At 38.3% G+C, this 26,321-nt stretch overlaps 4 protein-coding genes across 7 annotated transcripts; 2 read left to right on the top strand and 2 right to left on the bottom strand.

Annotated features, from left to right (window-relative positions):
* Window positions 1-3,782: 3,782 nt before the first annotated feature.
* LOC121268830 (primary amine oxidase-like) lies at window positions 3,783-7,330 on the bottom strand. Its single transcript, XM_041173096.1, has 4 exons — window positions 5,793-7,330; window positions 5,511-5,624; window positions 4,494-5,041; window positions 3,783-4,225 (listed from the first exon to the last, which is right to left on the bottom strand). The coding sequence occupies exons 1-4, from the start codon at window positions 7,113-7,115 to the stop codon at window positions 4,015-4,017; spliced, it is 2,196 nt and encodes a 731-aa protein (XP_041029030.1). The 5' UTR covers window positions 7,116-7,330; the 3' UTR covers window positions 3,783-4,014.
* A 5,669-nt stretch (window positions 7,331-12,999) lies between these two features.
* LOC121234850 (UDP-glucuronate 4-epimerase 3) lies at window positions 13,000-14,926 on the top strand. The gene has a single exon (XM_041130974.1). The coding sequence runs from the start codon at window positions 13,242-13,244 to the stop codon at window positions 14,550-14,552; it is 1,311 nt and encodes a 436-aa protein (XP_040986908.1). The 5' UTR covers window positions 13,000-13,241; the 3' UTR covers window positions 14,553-14,926.
* A 2,017-nt stretch (window positions 14,927-16,943) lies between these two features.
* Window positions 16,944-23,462, top strand: LOC121234405 (serine/threonine-protein kinase ZRK1-like). 4 transcript variants are annotated; one of them, XM_041130338.1, is made up of 3 exons: window positions 16,944-17,748; window positions 17,841-18,060; window positions 22,812-23,462. In XM_041130338.1, exons 1-2 carry the CDS (start codon window positions 17,063-17,065, stop codon window positions 18,028-18,030), a joined length of 876 nt encoding a protein of 291 aa, XP_040986272.1. In that variant the 5' UTR covers window positions 16,944-17,062; the 3' UTR covers window positions 18,031-18,060; window positions 22,812-23,462. The 4 variants fall into 4 exon arrangements, 3 of the variants coding, with proteins under 3 accessions (XP_040986272.1, XP_040986270.1, XP_040986269.1); XR_005934386.1 differs by having other exon boundaries at window positions 16,946-18,060; window positions 22,812-22,900; window positions 22,993-23,462; XM_041130336.1 differs by lacking the exon at window positions 22,812-23,462 and having other exon boundaries at window positions 16,945-17,748; window positions 17,841-18,141.
* LOC121234404 lies at window positions 22,554-25,429 on the bottom strand. Its single transcript, XM_041130334.1, has one exon. It carries the CDS (start codon window positions 25,088-25,090, stop codon window positions 23,936-23,938), a length of 1,155 nt encoding a protein of 384 aa, XP_040986268.1. The 5' UTR covers window positions 25,091-25,429; the 3' UTR covers window positions 22,554-23,935.
* Between the last annotated feature and the right edge of the window lie 892 nt (window positions 25,430-26,321).

The following is a 26,321-nucleotide window of genomic DNA, read 5'->3' as shown; positions in this document are numbered from 1 at the left end:
TCTGAAACTCCCACTTACAGCCAACAATATTACAATCCAACAATATTACAATCATTTGGTGATGGAACTAGTTGCCATGTATTGTGACACATTAAAGCTGTCAGTCAAAGGACATGGCATCACGCTATCTGGAATCATTGAGTGCTTCAGTAACACTCGTGAGTTCCGAGGAGGGTGGAAAAGGATGCTTAGTGACAACAAATTATTTTTTGGGTTTATAAATATTGTTCATGGATCGGGTAGTCATGCGATGTGGTCGCACTTCATTGTTCTCAGAAACCTCGGTTTCACGTACTTGCAATGGAGAGATTTGATTCGAAATCAAGGGAGGAGAAGAGGGGTTACTTACCTGGTTGATCCTGCCAGTAGTCAAATACTTATCTCAAAGATTAACCCATGCATGTGTAAGTATGAACTAATTCAGACTGTGAAACTGCAAATGGCTCATTAAATCAGTTATAGTTTGTTTGATGGTATCTGCTACTCAGATAATCATAATAATTCTAGAGCTAATACATGCAACAAACCCCGACTTCTGGAAGGGATGCATTTATTAGATAAAAGGTTGGAGCTTCTGGAGTGCGAGGAAGATGAGATTATGGAGCCAAGGGAACTTTCTGCAACTAGATCATGACCGAGGGGTTTTCTTCGGCTAAGGAAGATGAGGGCTGCACAGAATGGTTAGGGTTTGCTGTTTGGAAAGGGAAAGTCCCTTCGTGGAAGATGACATGCCAAGAGTGAAAGAGTTTGCGTGTTCTGGGCTCAAGATAGAGATACGCGTTTTGGGAGAGGGAATAGCCCACAAAGGTGCATGGTTGGGCCTTGGGCTCAAGTTTATGTTTATTATAGGGCATAGTTAGTGGATAACATAGGCAGCCGAATTGCTTGAGCTTGATGTAATTTGGGATTTGGTTGAACAATTTTTCAAATGGAGATTGATTGTTCAACGTTGAGGTGGGCATTTGATTTATGAGATATGCAGCGGTTTGGAACGCGTATGGCCAATATGAGAGAGGTATGTGAGCATCCGTGAGTAAGGTGAGACCAGTCTCAATAAGATGGCGTCTTTCAGACATACTATTTTGTTGTGGAGTGTGAGGAGCGATTGTGTAATGAATAATCCCATGAACGGAAAGATAAAGTTTTAGCCCGATATATTCTCCACCATTATCGGAATAAAAACTCTTTATTTTTGTGTTAAACTTATTTTTCACAAGATTTCGAAATTGCGGAAAAATTGTTTGAACATTGGACTTATGAGTCAAAGGATAGAGCCAAATCATGTATTTGGTATAGTGGTCAACAAAAATAACATAATACTTTGAACCATCAATACCAATTTCATGAGATGGACCCCAAGCATCCGTGTAAATTAACTCTATGGGAGTGGTGCTAGAGAGACCATGAGAATGAAACGGTTGGCGATGAGCTTTATTTTGAGAACATGAAGTGCAAAGAGATAAATGATCATTCTTATTGGTTGGTAAAGAAAAAGCATTGATTAAATAATGAACAATTTTTTACAAAGGATGACCAAGACGTTTGTGCCATCCATCAGTGGTGGTACGTTCATGAACATAGGCAATGGCATTTTTGGAGTTTGGTGGTAGATTCTCCAGAAATGGGTACACTCCATCTTCACATTCGCCTTTGGGTGGGATCTATGGCCCCATATATAAAGTTTGGCTTGCAAATAAATTGTGCATTGTGATTAGCTCACCCTCGCTAGTTAAAGAAGTTGGTCGTGACCAAGACACAATATTTTCAACCGTGATGCTAATAGAGTTGTACTTGCTGTCACATATGGGGGAGTTGATATTGCTTTTCCCCGAATGGTCCTGACTGGAAGATGTTGCGAAAGATGTTTGTGAGAGAGATGCTAAGCGCAGCAAACCTTGATACTACATTCGCTTTACGAAGAGAAGAGGTAAGGAATATCATTAGAAATGTGTATGACAAAATAGGCACTCCAGTAGATTTGAGGGAACTGGTGTTTGTAACGGCGATGAATGCCATCATGAACATGTTGAGGGTGGCACGCTACGTGGAGGGGAAGGGGCTAAGTTTGGAGCTAAGTTTAAGCATATGTTTGCGGATGTAATGTTCTTGGTCGGAAAACCAAATGTTTCGGACTTTTCTCCAACATTAGCAAGTTTTGATTCACAAGGGATCGAAAGGAAAGCAAAGAGGATTTCCCAAAGCATTGACCGAATACTTGATTATGCCATTGACAAATAGATAAAGAGTTTGGCCAAAATCAAAGAAGAGAGAACGACAAAGACAGGACAAGAGGACTTTTTGCAAGTCCTCTTGGAACTAAGGGCACCATCAATGAGAATGACCCAACTCAAGGCCGTGCTTTTGATATTTATAACATTAGAGCTAAACTGGAGTGGTGCCATTTACAATATTAGCTAATTCATAGACATCCAAATTTCGTTTTGAATTTGTTTTTTCCAATTTTTAGTTCAACTAATCAACTTACTCGTGTCTAAATAGGACATAGTGGTGGCTGCAACCGACACCACAACAACCATGTCGGAATGGGTGATGGCAAGGCTGATAAAGCATCCAGAGATAATGAAAAAAGTCAAAGAAGAATTAACAAAAATCATGAGGTTGGACAACTTAGTTGAAGAATCTCATTTGCTCAAATTACATTATTTAGATGTTGTGATTAAAGTCGTTCTGTTTGCACCCACCTGTTCCATTCCTAGTACCCCGTACTCCAAGCGAATCTAGCATCATTGGAGGGTACCGTGTACCCAAAGGTTCTAGGATCTTGGTTCATGTTTGGGCTATACAAAGGGACCCAAAGTATTGGGACAATCCATTGGAATTTAAACTTGAGAGGTTTCAAAACGATCCTTATGGCAGATTTGATTATTCATGCAACAATTTTAAGTATTTTCCATTTGGGTCAGGGAGAAGAATATGTGCAGGGCTTACACTAGGGGAAAGGACACTCGAATACATCCTGGCTTCATTTTTGCATTCCTTCGAGTGGAACTTGACACAAGGTTCAAAGACAGATTTTTCAGAAACTTTCAGTATTATTACCAAGAAAAAGAAACCAGTCATTGCAATTCCTACTCTAAGGTTATCCAAATCTGAGCTCTACTCAGAATAGTATGTTTTTTTTATGCACATTAACTAATGAGGTTGTGATGCTTTTCACTTCCTGTAGTATAGACAATGTAATAATGGTTTCCAAATGATGCCGGTTTGTATAAAAACCTTAGTTTGGCATTTTCCTTGTCTTCGTCTTTTGCCACAAAAATGACGTGGTTTTATAGTCAACAAAGGGTTTTATGGGCATTTTGCATTGTACTGTTCATGTAGTGGAAGTCTGCATCATCTTCATCGATTCTTAAACATTGAAACAGATCAAGCGTTCTCCATGATTTTTGTTTCCCGTGAATATGCCAAAATGCGCAGTGCGATGTACTCCATTAGCAATGGAACTATTTTTACAATAAAGCAAAAGAGAGAGAGCAATAAGAGTTGAGAGTATCGTGGCTATTAGGAAACCTTCACTATCAGAACCTCAGTTCCAAGTCAGCAGGCTGCTCTCTTTTCATCCTTTAATTATATTTTACTTTGCAATTGATAAAAAGGGATTTCTGTTTACAACATTCCCGCATATTCAAGCTAATTTCTGTTTGAGATTGAATGATGATATTTGAGAGCCAAGACGTGTGACTAATTCCACCACTCCAAGAATGTATAGGCTTCTTAAATCTTGAATCTCGATCAAAGATTCCGAAATGGTTCTTGTCAGAGATAGCAATCATTTATTTATAAAATTAGGAAAATATATACATATGGATATGCTACTTCGTATTTATTGAATTCTGAAAATAAGTAGCATATGGATACACCAAGTTGTACTGCTATGCTACTTAACATTTACATAATTAATAACATAGACCAAGAACTACTTCCTCAAAGTTGAAACTGAAGCAGCAGACTTGCAAACAGGGAGATCCTTCTCAACATTACTTCCTCAAAAGTTCAGACAGAAGCAGCAGGCTTGCAAACAGGGAGATCCTTCTCGACATTAGGTGGGAAGCGAAGAATAGGGTTGCTCTCAAAGAAATTTACCGGCTTTAGATCAAAGCTTGATGACACAGTTGGCATAATAGGGAAATCCTCCTGACATGGAATGTGATGGAAGCCTAGTGTGTACCATAGAACAATGTCCTTATTCTCAATTGGCCGATCCCTGCAAGATCAACTCCATTAATAAGAGTTATCACAGCCATTGAAATATTGAATAGTCAAGTCGAATTGGGTATATCAGCATCTTCGAGTTAGGCAAAACTCCAAGCACATTAGATACAATCTGCCATTGAAACAGAATGAAGAATGCCATGTTGTGTGGCAAGAAGTTGATGCGACAAGCTCATATATCAAAACATATTCATTATAAACATAAAATACTTTCCAAAGTTCCAATATAAGAGTATAGATTCTCAAATAAAGAAACACACCTGTCAGACCATGTTGCCAGAGTGTCTTCGCCATGGCTCTGGTAAACAAACAATCCACCTGCCCATTGCTCACTTTGATTGTAGGGAGTGACCCATATTTGGTTGTTTGTAAAAGCACCCCGTTTTTGTGCAGGGTCTTCAAGATCAAGCAAACTAGCAGCTGTGCCACCAGGAACAACCTTATATCCAACCGGGTTCCCAACCCGTGTCTTCTTTGAAGGGTTAATCACATGGAACTCAGATGGGTCATAGAGTTTAAGCTTAATTTGCGCATCCTTCTCAGTCTTAGCCACGTTTCTTACGGCTTTCAAGTAGCTTTTCCTCGGTGATTCACCCGGCGATGTCTGCTGCCTCTTAATATTTACATTAACAAAGGAATTGTCTGAGCCATCGATATCCATATCGAGATAGAATGTGACGTAGTGGTCATGGATAACCCCAATTACATTTTCTGACAAAAGAGTGCCATAGAGATTTTCTTGGTTGGGAATTTGGTTAATGTGGTTGTAGGAGGTACCTTTCACCATCAAAATACCACTAAGTCCAACCTGAGGTTAAAAATTAATAGCAATAAGAGATTGATTAGATTACGCATGATAAAGTCCTCAAAGTTGCAAGTGTACCGCCAAAAAGAAGGTAACATCATTTAGCTCAGCACCATATATCCACTTGTTACATAGGAACAAAAAATAGGATCTTGAGAGGATAGATAATTCATAGATGACATCATTCGTGGTCGTTCCTTTCTTAGGTAGGGGCATTCTATTCTAACATTAATGAAATAATTAGATTTGTGCCTTCCAGAAATTTAAGCCTTTTGAAATGATATTTAACGTAGTATCAGAAAATTATTTAAATCACCTTCCAATTGATTTAAGCCCTTATGAAAATTAACAAATTTGTTAAGGGAAAATCGTCATCTCTGGTTCATATCAAGCTTAAACAACTTCTAAAACAAGCTTTGATTCTTCTTGCACTTTAAAAAACATGCACGAAATTAAATGACTTGTGACATACCTTAACTCTGATTAGCCCATCTGTTTGGAACTCCCAATCAACAATGTAATCATAGTTTGCGACCGATGCTGCCATTCTAACCACCAACGTCACCTTTGGCCTCACTTCTCTAATCTGCCAAAAGAAATAAAAGCCAGAACATAAGAAGTTCGGCATCATAACACGTGGATTCGCATGCCAACAGACACAAACTAATGGAAACCACATGATTCTTGTAATGATCAGATATTCAGATGGTTCTTGTATGCATAATTGCTTATATACGCTAAAAGTATTGCTTACCTCCATACCCGTGATCGGACTCTCCGAGTGGCGCCAACCGATGTCGCCGGCATAGCTCTCGAACACGCAGATCATGTTCGATCGAACGTACGGTGTCCCATCACCTGCCGCAAACACACCGTCCATGTAATACGCGTTCCGTGGACAATCGTTAAGCGGGTCGAGCGGCATGGCTTGCAACCCGAAACCGTATTCACCTGCATCCATATAAGTCTTGAAATACCATGCATCGGTGGGGTCCATGTAAGGAACAAACAATTCAGAAGTAAAGCCTTTGTACATCACGTCCCTTAGCTCCCCGGTATCTGGGTCCAGGACCTTGGCCCGAGAAACTATCACGCCGGCTCTCGCGTCGGGTTTCAGGTGAAATTCCCAGTTTGCCCATTTGACTAGGTGCTCGTCTTCGATGGTAAAACTCGGACCCTTCGGTTGCTCAATGGATATCGGGTTCAGTGGGTTCATTGCCTGATGGAGCTCCTGAACTGAATAACGATAGTCTGTGTTAGCGGCCTTTGGAATTGGTATCTCCCTGCCCTTATCCGATATCTCCACCACTTGTTTGGTGTCCAGGTCAAGGAGCACGGTCAACCCTTCGATTGGTCTCATGTAGAAGTTCACAGTGCCCTCCATGGAATAGCACTGTACCTTAATCAACCTCCTGTTCTCCTCAGGCGTCCCGTACCACCCCGTCGAAATCGGCAGGCACGCGAGGTCCGCAAGATCAATTCCTCGCTGGACAATCGTGCGGTTGAAGTCCGCGTTGGCGAGCGGGGCAAACGTAGACAGGGTCATGTCCTCCATCGTCATCATGGGGTAGCCGGAGTGCAAGCCGGATTCTCGCACGGCCACATGGCCGGTACCGAGGTCGACGGTCAACACGTGTGACTTGCCGCGGACACGTGCCACAACAGAGGCCTTTCTGGGTAACAAGGGGTCGCCCTTTTTCCATTTCAGGACGAGCGGTTTCTCGGGCTCCTCGAGGTCGACCGAGTGGAGAGAGTAGCTGGAAGACTCGAAGAGCTCGTGGGAGGAGAGGATGGAGCGGACCTTCTTGAGTTCTTGGATGGTCAGGGGGTCTAGAGGGTGGTGGGGTGTGTCTGACGCATGGTTGTGACGGCGCTTGGGGTTCGGAGGCTCTTTGAGGACGTTTGTTTGTTTGGTTTGGATGCGGTTCTTCGAGGTGCACCACGGTGAGTTGGTGGCACAATCAAGGAGGTCAGTCATGCGTGGCGGAGCGTAGGGGAGGTGAACAAAGGTGAAAAGTAGGACAAGGGAGACACTCAGAAAAAGAAACGAGAAGCGGAGGACGTTTCTGGCTTCCATGGCCTATCAATTTCTCTCCCCCTTCTCTCTCTCTCTCCGTGGAAGGAGGAAGGAGCTTGACGGCTGCGTAGAGAAGGCTCTCAGTGACTATGTGAGGCAGTGAATGATTGGAGTTGTGAACGACCAGCTTGAAGCTGATTTGATACGGATATACATTCCTGAAAGGGGGAGACACCATCCAACTGTGGAGTGAACGGAGGTATCTTTTTTTTTTTTTTTTTTTTTGTTTTTCCTGCAACAGAGGTATCTAAAAGTAAAGAATCTTTCCTGTCCAAAAAAAAAAAAAAAAAGTAAAGAATCTTTTCTTTTCTTTTTTTCCTCTTATATTTTCGAAATGTTTAAAGAATCGCAATTTTTATTTCTGCGCAATAAACCAGCAGTATTTAAAAATAAAAAATAAACAGTCGTGAGTATACAAATATCATATAATTATTTTAAAAAATAATCAAATTTATTATTAAAAAATTAATTTCTTTATATAGCTTCGTCTTCGCTCCCTCCGCTCACCCAGCCCCTAGTTTTAGGTTTATTTATGGCTTCTCTTTAAATTTTTCGGTGATAGTAATAAGTTTTTTCGATCTGCTGTTTGTTGACCATATTCAACTGCCACACACCCCTCCAACGGTCTCCCCAATCGCCGATCTGTCAGATGGTGAAAGAAATATGTCCAAGCGAGTAGCGCGTGTGGCTCACACGCAGCTTACAGTGCTCGTGGGCCTTACACGCCGCCGCACTAGAGGGAGTTTCATGTCACCACGCACTTCACCATTGGGGCCAGTAGCTTTAGATCCTTTAGATTCATGTGCTCCTTTGTTGCTTAGTATGGCACGTATCTCACACGCGCCACCACATCAGTTGTGGTCCTTCGCCAGTGTATTGGGTCATCTTCAAGTTGTTATTTTCCTATGTTCCTACTTTTCCTAACCAACAATCAAGACAATGTAGTCGTGATAGTCTCTTACAGTTGAACCAGATCAACAAAATGCAGTGCACTCGACTGCAGCTTTTAGTCATATGATTATAGTCAGTTTATCAAATTATGTTAAAACCACTTTAGAGCGACTTCCCCTCGTAGGAATGGGTTGGAGTCAAGTTTTTGGTTTACTTTTTTTTTTATTTTTATTTTTATTTTTGGTGCTATCTTTGCTTGTTTTGGAAAGATTGTTGAGAACTCTCACCCTTGTAACTATTTATAGTTTATCTATGCAATACTTAACTTGTCGAGAAAAACAAAAACAAAAACAAATTATGAATGTCTCCAGAATTTAAAATAATAATTGGAGCTTTGCTGCTCATCATCTCATATACCACACACCACACTTACTTTTTTTTTATTCCTCCTAAATTAATTGAGTTATTCTACTCATCATTCATACATCACACATTTGGTAAGAAAAAATTAAAAAATCATGTGTGGTGTATCGTGTATGATGTGGAGATGATGAGTAGAATTTTTTCGCTTTCAATAATTGCTTATAAAGCCAATGTCATGCGATTCGATCATGAGGTTTGGATAGTGAGTTTTGATACAAAATTCAATAAAATATTATTATAATATTATTTTTTAATATTATTATTATTATTTTAGAATTTGAAAAAATTAAATTGTTTATTATATTTTGTAAAAATTTAGAAAAATTATAACTATTAGATGAAATGAGTCGAAATCAACTTTCAATCCAAATAGTGCCATGAGTCTCAAAGTTGTAAGTTTCGCATATTTGTTTTCTTAAAGTAGGATATATCATTAAAAAATATATTTTTTAACATATCTAAAATCTATCTATTTTTTAAAAATAATATATAAAAATTGCACATTTTAAAATTCTAATAAATTATTTCCTATAATAATAATAATACAAACGAGACAATTAGCATAATTTAAAAAAATTGAAATTGATTTGATCGAATCCATAAGGCCATAAATAACTAAATAATTAAAAAAAATGGGCCAGACAAAAAAAAATATATATTGGAATTTAGTTGTGGTGGACAATACGAGGATTCCAACAAGATATATTTTGTTGTTATTTATTATTATTTTTTCCCGGATGGGATCAAGTAATGGAATCTCGTGTAAGATCTAGCAAGTGGAGTCGCCCATACTTTATAGTTATATTGAAAACCCTATATTATATCCCCAAGTCTTTTGTTTTATTTGTGGGACAATGGACTCTGATTTTTGTCCATTATAATATTAAAACCTCACCACTCTTTAAAAGAAAGAAAATGGACATTAATATATAAGATTATATGCATCCAATCGGATCGAGACGACGGGCCAAGATCCACAGTTTGTGCTTTTCAAAAACGAAAAAAAAAAAAAAAATCCACAACTTGTATCAGCAAAATATCAAATATCAATCTTCATAACAATTACAACATAGTAGCGTTAAAAAAAAAAAAAGTGTACAAAATAGAAATTACCCCCGTGATAGCCTATACCAATTTTCAAGCCCCCCTTACCTATATTATATTTTATATATATATATATATATATATATAAAACAATTGTCTGCTGAATTATTTTTGGAGATTTTTTCATTTGACCTTTTATAGAAAGGAAACTTGCAACGCAAGATCACATCAATTACCGGTCCTTCACAAATCATAGTAAAAAAAAGGAGTGGAGTAATACTACACAACTTCTTCAATCTCCACATATCATATTTTTTTAAATTTTTAAATTTTTAATATTTAAAAATTTTTTTTTTTTTGAGTTTTTTTTTAAACTAATTCAATTTTTTTATTTATTATTTATATATTAAATATTTAATAAATAAATAATAAAAATTAAAAAATATGTGATGTGCGGAGATCGATACGGCATTCCAGCCCAGCCCCAAGGGCATCACAGGAAGCAAAAGTGTCAAAGAAGAGGGCAACCAAAAAAATGAAAAATGAAAAATGAAAAATAGAAGAAAGGAAGTGAGACACGTAAAAGAGGAATCGTGCTGATTTTCTACCTACTACGTACGAGATACAATAAAAAAAGATCCAGACCTGAGAGAGAGGGGATTATGAGAACATAGAGCATGGTCTTCAATCTCAGCACGAGAGTTTCAAGATACTATCTTTTTCGGAAAAAATGTATCCGACTTCTATTATATATAGAAAAATGAAAAATTACGAGAGTCTATAAAATATTTATATCAAAATAGATTTATCCTCTAAATAATTTGTAGATATAGTCTAAAGATTTCGTACTGAATCACTTAAATTTATGTATTTTTATTTCTATTTATATTTTATGTATTTATTTTTTTATTTATTATTATGAATATACGTACAGGCACCGTACCACTGCTCCGTACTACTATCGTGGATTTCGAACCGTTTTATCTAGTCTTGGACTACCTAAGAGGGTCGAGAGTGACTTTTTCTCCCTTATTATACATTTTTAAACATTAATAGAAACATTATCGCATACTAATGGCACAAAATTATATATAAATTATCAAATGCACAAATTTACAATAATATAATTTATTTTAAAATTATATTCATCTTAGTTAAAAAAATATTAAGATAGAATTTATATTAAGAAATTCATTTATCGCTTTATTATATCTTTTATCTGTATCTGATGAGGAATTACTACTAACATATTAGGATAATAAGTTCAATTTAAATTTTATTTCTATATTTCTCAAAATAAGTAAAGCATTTAAAAAAATATGAAAAAATCAATTATCTAACAAAAGATAAAATTAACAAGAAAGAATATCAAATAAAATTTTCTTGTATGTATAACCTCTAGCCATCAGAACAAAGATCAAAGATGCTGCAGAGTAAAGGGAAGAGTTACGGGCGGATATTTATTAATAAAAACATCAAAGGAAGACGTCTCAAAAATTAAAGGCGGGTTTGGGTTAAGAAATGATTTCATTTTATCTTATTATTATAATTTTTTAAAATTTTTATATAAAATATAATAAATAATTTAATTTTTTTAAATTTAAATTCAATTTTTTTAAATTTTAAAATAATAATAATATTAAAAAGTAATATTCTAGCAATATCTTATTCAACTTTAAACTTTTATCTAAAATCAACTCATCTCATTTTACTATCCAAACCAGCCCTAAGAATATAATAAAACTTGCAAATATTTCTTGAATTTTGATCTTCTTTCTTAAAATGTAATCTTCCTGATGAGATCTTGAAGAATTAAATTAGATAAATTCAGTGTGATTCATCACTTAAATAATTTATATCTAAGAGAGACAGCGCCTGCCTTTAATTAGAAAACAAGGTTCTTCATTTAAAGTGTTATTGTAAAAAAAGGCTTTGCCTTCTTTCCAAGTTTTACTTTTCAGCTTCTTGCCACTACTGTTTCAACCGAACCTCTTCGTCTATATCACCTTCCATCTAAATCATATTCTATCTTTCCTCTCTATTTTCCTTTCTCTTTCCTTTCGTTAAATCTTACGAGCAATTCAAAGCCTTAAAGTAAGTTATATTAGTGAGTGCGATTGGAGAGACAAAATCAAAATGAAGAATAACGTTATTTGTAAGGAAAACCTAATCACATATTGTTAATGTTCTAAAAATATTAGTTAATAATACAATTGAAATCTTATTTGAATCATTATAAAGAGTAAGAGTTTCTCTTCCAATAACATCGAATTTTATAGTTCATTTACACTTATCATCAGTATGAAATATTATAGCTTTTGATAAGGATAATATAAAAAATGTGGTCGACGTCCCTAGCCGCCATCGAGAAATAGTTGAGAGCACCATAAATACTCTATTTTCATGCATAAAATCAAAGATAGTTGGTTACGTTGAGGCTTCGCATGCAATGGTTTCCATTGTGCATGAGAGAACTCAATAGTGATGGGTGGCTTGTGCAGTTGACTTGGCCTTGGAACGTGGGTGCTTGCTTCCTGCAATGGCTGGGTTGAGTGGTTTACAGTTGGATGTGTGAGTGGCGACAGTAGTGCAAAAAGCATATGTTTTTGGATGTGAGTTGTTTTTCTTCTGCAAGTGGCTCTTCCATTCTGCAAGTATCGTTTGGGTCTTTTCTTGATATTAAGTATGATGGTAGATCTGAGATTCAGATCATAGAGAGATTTTGTAAATCGATATACAAAAAGTAGGTTTTTTTTTTTTTTGGTGGGTCGGGTCGTACAGGTTCGACTCGATTTTATTTTGTTCGGATCGGGTCGATTTGTTTGATGCCTTAAATGAAGCCATGCAAGTCGGGTCAGGCACAAGTCCGGCTGTACCAAGTCGAGTTGCAGGCCTACTTCAAAGTGTAGAGGGAAGTGAAGAAAAATAAAGAAAAATGAGAGAAAAGAAAGGAGGATGAGAGAGTTGAGAGGAGTAGAGTTGCAAGTGTTAAGGCTTTAGGGCCTCTCGTTGGGTTTTGGTTGAGGAGGTTAGGGGTAAAGAGTGAAAGAGAGTAGAAAAGAAACTGAAAAACAAAGGGACAGAAGATTGGCCAAACAGCACTTCATTGTTGTGTTGTAGATGTTAATAAGATAAACATAACCAAAAAAACAAAAAAGAGAGCTCCAAAGGAAGCGATTGGCCCAAACTTAAACTACAAACCATCTCTCAAATTTCTCATACCATTTTCACAAAGATTTTTCAAAACAAAATTGAAGGTCGATTGATACCCGAGAAAGAGAGTGATACCAACTCATGACAGAAAAAATAATTAAGAAAATGGCATTGAGAGCGGATTCTATTAACCCAAATTATACCTTACAAACATTTTACCTAAATAAACGTCTTACCATATAAAGATCAAAAAATTAAATATTTATATTTATATGTAATTATTAATCAAAATTAGTGAAAAGATGAACCAAAAGTATAAACATCCATCCTATTATTATTGTCTTTTTTTTTTTTTTTTTGGTTTTAAGAAAACGGCATATTGCCATATCCCCAATTCGGTGAACGTTCCCAATTTGCCATTTTTTCCCTTAAAGCGACACCCTATTTCTGAAGAACACCGGACATCATCGTCAACAGCAATAGCGCAACACATTCCCAACCCCTTTTCTCTCCAACCAAACAATCCATAATCCAACCCCTCTTCCCACACGAAGCCAGAAACATTTTGAACCCTAACCCACAAATATCCTCCCTGTAATAAGAAATTTAGGGCCAATGTCTCAGCTCAAGACCACAATTTCCCGCCTTGATGATCTCCCCTCTACCCCCGGAAAGTTCAAACCGGACAAACACACACCGTACGTTCAGCGCCTTCGGTTGCACTCCAAAATTACCTTCTGGTCCTTCTTTGTGGCCTTCATCCTCCTGTTCTTCTTCCTCACCCATCCTTCGGCGGACCCACCCTCGTCCTCGCGCCGAGCCCTCGGGTCCGACTCCTGGGGCGGCCGCGAATGGGAACGTCGGGTCAGCCGCTCGGCTCGTAAGCGCTCCGACTCCGGCCTCACCGTCCTAGTCACCGGCGCAGCCGGCTTCGTCGGGACTCACGTCTCTGTCGCGCTCAAGCGCCGCGGCGACGGCGTGCTGGGCATTGACAGTTTCAACCATTACTACGATCCGAGCCTTAAGCGCGCCCGCGAGAAGCTCTTGGAGCGTACCGGAGTATTCGTTGTCGAGGGCGACATCAACGACGCGTCGCTTCTTCACAAACTCTTCGACGTCGTGGCGTTCACCCACGTGATGCACCTCGCCGCGCAGGCGGGCGTGCGCTACGCGATGCAAAACCCGGGCTCCTATGTGAACAGCAACATTGCCGGGCTGGTCAACCTTCTGGAAGTGTGTAAGTCAGCGAATCCGCAGCCTTCGATCGTGTGGGCATCTTCGAGTTCGGTCTACGGATTGAATTCCAAGGTACCGTTCTCGGAAAAGGACAGGACCGACCAACCGGCGAGCCTTTACGCAGCGACAAAGAAGGCTGGTGAGGAAATTGCACACACTTATAACCATATATACGGGCTTTCTATTACAGGGTTAAGATTTTTCACGGTGTACGGGCCTTGGGGTCGGCCAGACATGGCGTATTTCTTCTTTACAAAGGATATTCTAAAGGGTAAGCCAATTACGATATTCGAGGCTTCTGATCATGGGACGGTGGCCAGGGATTTCACCTACATTGATGACATTGTGAAGGGGTGCTTGGCGGCCTTGGACACGGCGAAGAAGAGCACTGGAAGTGGTGGGAAGAAGAAGGGTCCGGCGCAGTTGAGGGTTTTTAATCTGGGGAATACAGCACCGATCCCCGTGACCGAGCTTGTGAGTATATTGGAGAAGCTTTTGAAGGTAAAGGCTAAGAGGCAGGTGTTGCCGATGCCCAGAAATGGGGATGTGAAGTTTACCCATGCGAATATAAGTTTGGCACACAGGGAGCTCGGATATAGGCCTACAATTGATTTGGAGACGGGGCTAAAGAAGTTCGTGCGGTGGTATCTTAATTATTATTCCGGGGGAAAGAAGAAGAGTGCCTGGTGAAATGTTTGAATCTGTGCTGCCCTACAAGTCATTGTACTTTCTCTTCTTCACATGAATTACCTGCCTTTCGCTCTCATTTTCCGCATTTATTATAATCTCGATACTGTCATAAAATGGATTTAGCGTCCCGTGATTGGCCATTGATTTGCATTTTCTTTAAGGGCGTGGCTGGTTTGTATCAAGAGAAGAGTTGAAGAAAATTTGATTTCTGTTTACCACATTTTGCTGCTTTATTTAAGGTGTTAGTTTTTAGTTAAGGGCTTGTACAGTCCATGGCCGGTGGTAGATGACAAAGATATCCGATTTGTGGACTTCATTTCATCATCTCGATTGCAATTGAAATAAATAAATAAAAACATTTGTTGCAATGGGAATTTTTACTCTTATATCCCTTAAGAGATGTATGATATCTATGTTTATGTTCCCGCTATTTTGGTATGGATTGACTGCACGATGTGTTTATAGTTCACTTTCTGTTTCTGAACCTTGGAATTCACTGGTGCAATGATGCTTCTCTTTACACTCTTCATCCTCTTGATGCATAGTTTTTATTTTCTTTGTTCTATTTTCTTTTTTGTTAATATGCTATAGTTGCTGGGAGTGGATGTGCTCTTTGATCAGTGTTGTTACATGAACATTCCAATCAGGCATTAATCACTTGGCCAGTCTGTAGGCTATAGCATCCAATGTGTTGGATGCATGGTATTGTGAATTGTACACTTTTATGCCTTTGGACTGTAAGGAAATTAAGAACAGAAGAGAAACTTTTATTTTAGACATAAATTAGGATCTTTATTGTCACCTTCTTGGAATTGCTTCTTCAGGTGACAGGGTAGGTAGTCCGTGTGCAGTTTGGTGGCTCTACTGATCTAATCGGTTCCCACCATTTTGATAGGTTCCTGGAGTTAACATTCTATACGTTAGTTTATTCTTTGAACTTTTTTGTGTTGGTTTTAGTCTCTCACGTGCTACTTGATTGATAGAACTCCTTGCTCATCTCTGATCAGAACGTCAACACATGGGACAAGAAGCCAAAGTCACAGGGTGTAGATATCCTTGCATTCCTTTGATGGTATATTTGTATCTTTGCTCAGAAGATTATGACATCTTTGCAGGGATTGCCTGTAGAAGCAGGAGATCTAATAACTTGGAAGCTTGAAAAATTGTATGACAGGGCTACAACTTTCATTTTTGGGACCAATTAGTGGGTTGAATACAATCGTGCTGTTAGTAGTTTAAGAGGTAGTTCAATACCTTGCTGGTAGAAGGGGATCGAGCCATTCGTTGGCTTGTTCTTTTCTTTGGGTTGGTTTTTCTCATCCTTGTTTGCTATTTTCTCATTGTTGTTGGCTTGTCTGAGGTACTCTAGCCAGTGGAGTTTTTTTCATTCTTTTTTTCTTTTTTTTGGCACACTTGGATTCTTACATTTTATAGCTATGAGAAAATTGTCCGAGATCAAAGAAAGATGAAGAAATTACAGTGTTTTCAAACCAGGTCTGACAGATGCTGGGGAATGCCTGCTCATGAAGCCATGAACGGATTCTTGCAGCAATGTCTCCAAAATGTTGGACTACATACTGTTTTTGCAATGCTCAAATGGAACAGTGCTAACCGGCTTACTGTCACTGGTATGCAAATTCAGATTAGATACTCTTCAGGGCTCGTTTGGAGACTAGACGAGAGACAAAATTCTCAAAACTTTTCATATATTCATTCTCAAACATTATTTAAACAAAAAATATTTTTCAATTTTAAATTTTCAACCTTTCATATCATCATTAAAATTATTACAAATTTCAAAACAAACAAAAATCAATAAACTCTTACAAACTTCAAAATAAAAATTATATTAAAAAATTATATTCAGACAATTTCTTGATTTTATAAATATTTGTATTCAATTTTTTTCTATTCTTTTCCAAAACACAATAAAATATTTAAATTTCAATCATTTTATTATTATTCACATAATTTTGAAATACTCAGTGTCCAAAGGAGCCTTAGGCCTTGTTTGAGTAGGGAAGTATTTTCAAATATTTTCAAATCTTTCATTTTCAAATATCAGTCAAACACAAAATATTTTTTAATTTCAAATATTTAACAATTTTAACTAATTATTACAATCTTTTCAAACTTCCAAACAAAATATAAAAAATAATGTAATTTTTTCAAATATCAAATCAAAAATAATATTATAAATTGTATTCAAATAATTATTTAACTTTATAATATTTTTATTCAATTTTTTCTATTTTTCAAAATTTAATAAAATATCTTAACTTAAATTATTTTATTACTATTTATAAATTATTTTATTACTATTCATAAATATCCATTTTAAATTATTATAAATTATTTTTTCTTATTTTAACGCATCTCTGTCCGCGTGGGAATGTTGACTAATGAAACGGTCGTCGAACCTCTGAATCAAACCCAGCTCCACTCACTTTCCGCGAATTTTCTCTGTACTTTCGTGCATTTTAATGTGGTAAAGGTTAATAGCTCGCAGAATGGGGAGGAAGGAAAGAGATCATTTGTTAAGAATGGCCGGCAAACGAAAAACAGAGGGGGAGAAAGCCTTTCTAGAGAATGGAAGCATGCTATTGGAGAAGCTGGTTGCCGCTTGTAATGGTAGGCCTATGCCCATCCGTATCTTCTCTTACCGAGAGCTCGTGTCTGCAACCAACAACTTTGATCCAGGGCTTGTTCTACGCGTTGACGCGTACTACATATGGTACAAGGGTTCTCTTGAAGGGCGAACCATTTCCATTAAGAAAGATGGAAGTAATCCATGTCCGATCGAGAGTATCTTCACCGACATCGCTATTTCTGCAAAGATTAGGCCTCACAAGCATGCTGTGAAGCTAATAGGATGCTGTCTCGAGACTCCATTTCCCATTTTAGTGTATGAATCTATCACGAATGGGACTCTTGCTGCTCGAATTTATGCCTCCGATGATGATGGAGTTCCCCAACAAAGACGGCCTATGGCGTGGCAGAGGAGATTAAAGATTGCGAGGGACATATCTCATGCGATTTCGTATCTCCATACTGCCTTCTCCAGACCCATAATCCATAGGCAAATATCCGTGTTTTCTATCGTCTTTGACCAACATGATGTTCCCAAATTGTCAAACTTTTTTGATTGCATAACAATTCCCGAGGGTGAAACCTGCGTACGAGTTTCGTTTTCTGGGTATGGCCGAGGTTATCAATGCCCGAACTATGTTCAAACGTCCTACGTAACAGAAAAGACTGATGTCTACAGTTTTGGTGTACTTCTTCTAGTTCTTTTAACAGGACGACGTGCTCTTCACATGGTAGAGTCCGTAAGAAACCGAAGAATAAACGAGATCGTGGATGCTGCAATCTTGGCAGAGGGGGAAGTAGCAGGTATGGAGCAACAATTGCAAGCAGTGTTGCAGTTGGCTCTCGTATGCGTAGACTTGGAACCAGAGATGAGGCCAACTATGGTTGATGTTGCAAAAGAACTGCGGCTGATTGACAGGTTGTACTGAATTTCCCCTCTTATATCTAAATTCTCTTGTAAACAACAATTCCATAAGAGGTATTTTATGACTCTATTTAAGCTGTATTCGGATGTTTAACTAAATTGAATTAAATTAAATATTATTATTTAATAATATTATTATTTTGAGATTTAAAAAAATTGAATTGTTTATTATATTTTGTATTAAAATTTAAAAAAATTATAATTATGAGTCGAGATGAGTTAAGATGGATTTAGAAACCAAATGAAGCCTTAAATCGATAAAATCAATGATTATCCTGAAAGTTTAAGTTGATTGAAAGAGGTAGATTTTATTAATTATTTTATATCTTAACACTCTCCTCACGTGTGAGTCAAACTTCTCCTCAATAGATGGCCCAACACGTGGAATATTTAATTAAATTGGATAGTGTAAAATCAAAATTTGAACTAGGGCTGAAAAACCGACCGGTCGGTTCGGTTTTGGGCCCAAACCGAGACCGACCGGTCGGTTTGTTAGAGCCTCAAAACCGGCCGAAACCGACCGAATGAGGGTATGAAAACCGACCAGTTCGGTTACCGGCCGGTTCACGGTCGGTTTGTCGGGTTTGGGCCGGTTTGGGCCACTGTGTTTGGGCCGGTTTTGGCACTGTTTGGGCCATTTTAAGACCCAATTCAACCTCTTTTTCAGCTCATTTTGTTATTCAAAATCATCTACTACAAAGACTTTTTTTTTTCCAAAATTTTTAAAATTAATTAATTAAATCAATTTCTTTTTAATTTTAATCATGCCATGCATATATTATTAGTAACTAATAACTATTAACTAGTAACTACTACATATATACTACTTATATTTTATAGTCTTATTATCTTATATACTAAATTATTAATTACTAGATAAATAAAAAAAACTCCACTAGATGTTTAATACACATTACAAACAAAATTAAATTGTCTTAAGCAACAAATAACAATTGTTTTTGAATAAAACTCAAAAAATCTTCATTCTTCAGTCTGCAGTCTTCGACTCTTCAATCATCAATAGTTGTGATGTATGATGCTCCTAACTCTATAAGAAAACACCAAATAATCAAATTATCAATATTAATAAATTAGGATAATGAAAACAAATTAAATTAAATAATAAAAATAAATGAATATGGAATTGAATGAGAAAAAGTTAAAAACACATTACCAGATTCTACTACAAAGCTCTCAACATTATCCATGAAGTCTCGAATATCAATTGGCGTTGACGGATGTCGCAACCAATTCTGAGTACAAATAAGTGCCTCAACAGTTCTTGGAGCCAAGGAACTCCGAAAAGGATCAAGTACCCGACCTCCCGTACTAAATGCGGACTCTGATGCAACCGTGGAAACAGGCATGGCTAACACGTCTCGTGCAATTCTCGCAAGTATAGGATAGTTAGGCTCATTCACTTTCCACCAATTCAACAAATCAAAAGATTGACTGAATGCCTCACAACCATTTGATAAATACCGATCAATCTCTGTTTTGGTAGATGTAGATCCAGAGGCAGTCGATGCTTGCAACCACTCATAAAAAAGTTGTGACTCAAGATTGTCTTCAACATCATCTGGAGGTGCAGATGACGGAGGGGAAACATGTTCTCTGCTACTCGAGGAAGAACCGAACGTAGCATTATACTCCTCATACATGTCTGATAATAATTGTCTCACCCTCGACAATAAATCTTCAACCCAATTATGATCATAAATTTTTTTCAAGTGAAAAGTAAGAAGCCCCAACTTACTACATGGATCAAGGAGAACTGCAATCAACAACAACAAATTCAGTCTATCCAATGAACCCCAATACTTATCAAATTTCATTCTCATGCTTATAGACATGCTCATCAAACAAGTATTCTGACTCTCACACAGTCTAACCAACTCTTTTTGGAGCCTACAAATCTCCAAAAAACTTGTGTTTGCCGTGACATGTAAAGAACCAGAAAATCGACAAGTGGCATCATAAAACATTTTCAAAAATTTTACAAAAACCCGCACTGTCTCCCACTCGTCAGCTCTAGGAGGCCCAATGTTTCCATCCTTAAAGTAAGAAAGAAAATTGTAGTCCTCACTCTCCATTCGCCTAAAAGCCTTTTCAAATTTCTCAGCAGCCTCCAACATCATGTAAGTTGAATTCCATCGGGTTTGTACATCAAGGCACAACATTTTTTTACAATCAATTTTTTCCTTTTCTGCACATCTCTTAAACTTGTCTAATCTTGCAGGGGAGGAGCGCACATATCTAACAGCATTTCTAATCATTGTAATGGCATCATCACACTCCTTAAGACCCTCATTCACGACAAGATTTAGAATATGAGCACAACATCTCATGTGCATATACTTCCCTTCCAACATATTCTCCGTCAAAAAATGTCTCAAATATGCAATTGCAGTATCATTTGAGCTAGCATTATCAACAGTAACAGTAAATATCTTATCAATGCCCCAATGAAGGAGGCACGATTCAACATATTTTCCAATGGTATCCCCTCGATGATTAGGGATTAAACAAAAATTTATAATTTTCTTCTGTAATTTCCAATCACTATCAATGAAATGGGCAGTTAAACACATATAATTAAGATTTTGTACCGATGTCCACGTATCGGTAGTTAATGAAATCCTCATTCCCCCATCTTTGAATAACTTTTTAAGTTTGGCTTTTTCAGATGCAAATAGTTTCATACAATCTCTTGCAACCGTCACTCGACATGGCACTTTAAATCTAGGTTCAAGCAACCAAACCATCTTCTTAAATCCTTGCCCTTCAACAATTCTAAATGGTAATTCATCGAGAATTACCATCTCCGCAAGCGCCATCCTCACAGCCTCCTCACTATATTTATGAGTTACAAGATTTCTTAAAGAATTATCACTCTCTCCAAACCCGTCCGAGGATACCTCACCTGCCAATGTTGTTTGGTATTTATCTAAAGGCCCACGCTTATGAGGATTTTTGAGACATGAAGGTAGATGGTTTTGCATAGTTGAAGTTTCGTTCCTCTTCAAGTGGCAAGCGTATATCTTGCCACAATAATTGCACTTGGCCTTAGGATCATCTACGGAACAACCCTCAACTTTTGTAAAATGATCCCAAACAATTGACGGATCCTTCCCCTTCCGTTTCTTAGGAAGTGGACAATTACTACTATTAGGGGCACTTGAAGTCGAGAGTTTTGGTATTTGGGAGTTCGAATCAAGATCAATTGGACTTGACGAAGAATCCATCTAACATGTAAAAACAAGAAAGAACAAAAAATCACCCCAATTGTTAATTACACAGCAGCTAGTTTGCAACGTGGCAAACATCACAAATCTAAGATTCTAATCTACATTTTAGATCGCTCATAAATCTCACAAATTATTTTACTTTCAATAAACATCACAAATTATTTATAACATAAAATTCATAAATTTTACTTTCAATAAACATCACAAATTATTTATAACATAAAATTCATAAATTTTACTTTCAATAAACATCACAAATTATTTATAACATAAACATTCATAAATTTTACTTTCAATAAACATCACAAATTATTTTTTTTCAACAAAATTACATCCAAATTCCAATCCGTGAATGGCAATGCACACTGCGAAAATCAATCAAAATTCTTCATCAAAATGATATTCACTATTTCAATCATCTCAAACAAAGCAAACACAATCCCTAACCCTAGATTGAAATACCAAATCAGAAAACAAAAACCCTAATCCAAAAATTGATCCTCGGATTCTAAATAAAAAAATAAAAAATACTTATAAATAAATAAATATGAAAATCATACCTAAACTGCTAAAAACAACAATGGAGAGTCGGTTTGCCGGAGGAAGTCTCGCCGCTGCTGGACGGTGGACTGCTGGGCGACGTGGGCGTCGGTGAGCCGTGAGTGGCTGGAGTCGTGGATGGCGTCGTGGCGATGCGGCGTCACGGCTCGAACTCAAAGTCGTTGAAGTCGTTGAAACCGAAGGTCCGAAACGGCGAAGCCGCGAAATCGTTAGCTGAGAGAGAGAGAGAGAGAGAGAGAGAGAGAGAGAGAGAGGGAGGCGGAAAGAGAGTGAGCTGTGAGAGTGAGTCTGTGAGCTGGGGGTTGGGGGCGAAGCCGCGAAGGGACAAAATATGCCCTAGGGCTGAACGGCGCCGTTCCGTATAATTTTTTTTTTTCTAACTTTAAGAATTAAACGACGTCGTTTCACTTATTTAAGTAAAACGGCGTCGTTTAATAAATTAATATATTTAAAAAAATATATATATATGGCGTCGGTCGGTTTTTCGGTTTTTGGTTGGTTCAAACCGCAACCGAACCGGCCGACCGGTTCCCTACCGGTTTCGGCCGGTTCCGAGCTCCGGCGGTCGGTCTGAGTCGGTCTCGGCCGGTTTTACAATTTTCTGTACAGCCCTAATTTGAACTCAAGATTTTTACTCTGATATTATGTAAAATCACCAACTGTCCCAAAAATTTAAACTGATAGAAAGATGTAGATTTTATTATTTATTTTATATCTTAACAACTTGCAATGAATAATTGATTCATTCCCAAAGTAGATGATGGAGAACGACATTGCAAGGTGAAACCCCTCTTGTCGAAGCTTTTGCAATTGAGTTGGCTGGCAACAGCAATGTCTGCAAATTCTGAAACTTTTGAGGAGCATGAACATTCGTGTGAATAGTTGAGTTGCATGATTCCGTCTTAAAGAATAGCCATCTCTTGTTGAACTGTGCAGGACCCAAAAGTGTCAGTAGATCCCGAAAATCAATGTGCCACGCCTCCAGCCGGAGGGAAATCCGATTCACTCAAAATCTCCACTGGATTAGACCACCCTTGAGCTCTGTATATCTGCTGAGCTTTGACACGTTTCTGGTGTGCTAACTTATCTAGTCACGGGATACTATGATCCATGGCACAACTGTGCCTCCCAACACTAAATAGTATAAACAGCCTGGGGTGAGAATGGCGAGCATATTTGGACCTTAGGGAATGGGCTTGGGAGGTGAAAAAGAATCCTATTATTTGTTTTGCAGAAAATATATTTGCAATTGTCCCCAGATGCCAATCGTCTAGACTCTAGCATCCCTCCATAAATCTAAACAGCACTTCATACCTTACACAAAATCACTGCCCCATGCAAGAAACAGAACTTGCGAAAATTCAGTCTCAAATAATTGAAGTAGAGACGGTACTTTGCATCAGGTTAAAATTACATGCTCTATGCAGAAGAGAAGCATAGAGAATTTCGCAAAAGACTTGTCAGTGAAATCCAGGGCATTGGACTTGAATCAGAATCAAGGCTAATGCAACTACACCGTTATCCATCTATAGGACCATACAACCTGTTTTAAGATCCATGCAAGTGAACATATTATTTCAAGATTCACATGCTAACGATATAATTATTTCAACTTCCACAAAAGAAATCAGCTGCCTTCAGGCCCGGCTTCCTCTGGTTTTGGTACTCGCTGTTTACAGGATTGTAAAATGGCAAAATGAGTGCTTTCATGTATCGATGAATTCTGTAATACTTGGAAGTCGGGGTGGCGGGGGACTTTGACTGCCTTGTATCATGTATTGATGATCCAACTCTTTAATTCTGTCATTATCTGATAAATGCTAGCCAAGAGAAGGTAAGTTAACCTCCCGGTTTCCCACATAACAAACTCATAAAATACAAACAAACCACCATCAGCCATCTACATGATTTTGAAAAGACGGCATCAGGATTTGAGTCCGGATCTGACCAAGTACTGCTGTCTTCGTTTTGCATGTAGTCTTCAAAACAGATATCAGTCTCCTCAACAGTCTCATCCTCGGAATCATTTACAACATTATTCTTCGAGTATGTGTTGTATGTCACTCCAATCTCTTTAGTGATTGTGAGGAAACCACTTCATCACCAGAGTCCAGCTCCCACCAAGCGCTGTTATCCTCTTGTATGTTATTATCGTCAACCCTCCCACGAACAATTCCTTCAAAAGCCTTATCCTCAATATCCTCAACATGATCCTCAAAATCATATACCTTTTTCTCCACTTCAGGGTTGTATGTCCACTCTAATCTCTTCAAAACATCACGATCCTTCCATTTCCCAAGGACCGATCCTGCCTCTTTCTTAGCCTTCCCCATCAAAACTTCCATCCATGAAAACCCCACATCTGCAACCCTTTTCAAAGCTCCATCGTTCGTATCCCCAACAACAACCGTCCTCAGACATCTCAGTTTTGCTTCCTTCAAAACATCCACGAAATCTAAATCATCTGATACAAGCAACATACACTCAACTCTCCTTCTGTCCATCATATCCACCATATGATTTTTTAAGGTAGCATCCGCCTCTTGTGGATTATCCGGCACCGTTCGAACCCAAAACCCTGCCCGCTTCAACTCATCGGCCAAACTATACCCTACATTGGGGTTCAAAATGCCCCTTGAAGCATTCTTATACTTCTCCATTTTCATGGAATACTTGGCCACCAACTTCACTCTCCTCGCCCCCCTCGCTGACTCTATCTGATTCAGCCTCTTTATATGCTCCGGCTCATGTATTTGCTTAAAATGATTCACAAGCTTCTCGTTCGTGTAAAATTTTCTCCCACAAACTCGACAGAGATGCGGCTCAACTGCCTTAGTCAGCCCCCTATTCTTCAACGGGTTCGACTTCTTCCTCCTCTCTTTCCTATGCTCCCTAACAACTTGCGGGACATAGGCAAACGCGTGGCGATTTGCATACGCCACCATGTATCTAACAACCCCAAAAGAAGACGCCGCCGCCTTTAGCTTGGCAGCGGCTTCATATGGTGGGAACGAGTTCGGTGGTTTATTGTCCAGATCCCAGAAGATTGCCACATTGTTTTGGGCAGTTTTTGGTCCTGAAGAGCCCGATGATTCCGAATGAGTAGAGCAGTCCGAGTGAAAAAATACACTCAATGAAATAAAGGGGTTTAGGGTTTGCAATCCTTTGGATTGTATTGTGCAGAAGAAGCTTCGAACTTTGAGAAACACAACCATAGGTAGACGGCTGTCTTTATTTTAATGTTGAATTACAAAAAAGAAAAGCGAAAGGAACAATAATTGGGAAAATAGGGATGATTGAGATTGACTAACCTTCTGAGATTGAGCGTAGTGAGTGGGCGGTGGTGTGGTTTCAAGGTGGGTTCCAACGGAGGTTCGGAGAATCAGAGTGGACAGCGGCTGTCATGACCGGTTTGGATATCCATAGAGGGGTTTGGAAAACTGGACTCAGAGTTCGGCCCAACTTTTTTGAGAAATCATTCAAACGAGTTCGGCTGTTTTTATTCAATCAAAAGCCCTCCAATAATAGCAATTTTTTTATTTTACAAACTGTGCATTTATCTACACCTGATCAACAACTCATCACAGCCCTCCCCTCATGTGCCCTCGCTCCCTTCCATCAAAGCAACCATCATAACGAAAGTGCAAAAAACACGGGGTTGACAGACCTTGCCACCGAGCCGCGACGAAGCTCGACTGGTTTGAAAGAGTTTAAGGGTATTGCAATACCAATTGGAAGGGTCTAGAAACTATATGCGTCCATGGAATTTTGATCATACTGAGAGAAATTGTGAAAGAAGGAAGAAGAAAGCTATTTCGATTGAAAAGGTCCAGAAACCATACGAAAGAGGCGAACGATGTGAGCGATTCTTGCATGCGGGGCCATCCCTTGTAGAAACTCAATTTCTGAGTTTCTTGAGTTTGCTTTCAATCCAGAACGTTTCTTTGCCTCTGCATTTGCTTCAATTTCTAATATCTATACATAAATGTTCTCTTTGGTCTTTGAATACTTATGGCTTGTTTACATTGCGTATATAAATACAAAAGTCAGTATTTGAGTACTTCGGCTAGTGTTTTTTTATGAAATTTGTTTAAGTCCCCTAACTGTTAGACGAAAGTCAGTGTTTAAAATACTGGGGAAAGGGTTTTGCAGGAGAAAGGGGTTTCGCAATTCAGGTAGCTCATGAGTGAAGGGATTTTTATTAATTTTCGATTGTAGTTCGAGAAGGTGAAATCTGTGCAAATGGATGGTGGGTCTATGATCAACAGAAAAGGGAAGAAGAAAAGATGCAAAGGAAGGGCTCGTGGGTGAAATCTGTGTATTGCAAATGATCTATTCTGTGTGGTTGAGAGTATTAAAATTATTATGTGATTTATGACATGGCAGCAGTTGATAGGAGGGCTACTCTACTTCATATAACAGCCCGACCACTTAGAAGCGATTTTG

The sequence above is a fragment of the Juglans microcarpa x Juglans regia genome, chromosome 6D (genome assembly GCF_004785595.1).
Source record: "Juglans microcarpa x Juglans regia isolate MS1-56 chromosome 6D, Jm3101_v1.0, whole genome shotgun sequence".
Classification (NCBI taxonomy): domain Eukaryota; kingdom Viridiplantae; phylum Streptophyta; class Magnoliopsida; order Fagales; family Juglandaceae; genus Juglans; species Juglans microcarpa x Juglans regia.
This window is presented reverse-complemented; position numbering and strand designations above follow the sequence as displayed.

Coding starts and splice junctions, on each gene's coding strand:
- LOC121268830 (XM_041173096.1), bottom strand. CDS start 7,115: ATGGAAGCCAGAAACGTCCTCCGCTTCTCGTTTCTTTTTCTGAGTGTC. Junction 5,625..5,792: donor GTCCGATCACGGGTATGGAG/GTAAGCAATACT, acceptor TTCTTTTGGCAG/ATTAGAGAAGTGAGGCCAAA. Junction 4,226..4,493: donor CTGGCAACATGGTCTGACAG/GTGTGTTTCTTT, acceptor TTGATCTTGCAG/GGATCGGCCAATTGAGAATA.
- LOC121234850 (XM_041130974.1), top strand. CDS start 13,242: ATGTCTCAGCTCAAGACCACAATTTCCCGCCTTGATGATCTCCCCTCT.
- LOC121234405 (XM_041130335.1), top strand. CDS start 17,063: ATGGGGAGGAAGGAAAGAGATCATTTGTTAAGAATGGCCGGCAAACGA.
- LOC121234404 (XM_041130334.1), bottom strand. CDS start 25,090: ATGGTTGTGTTTCTCAAAGTTCGAAGCTTCTTCTGCACAATACAATCC.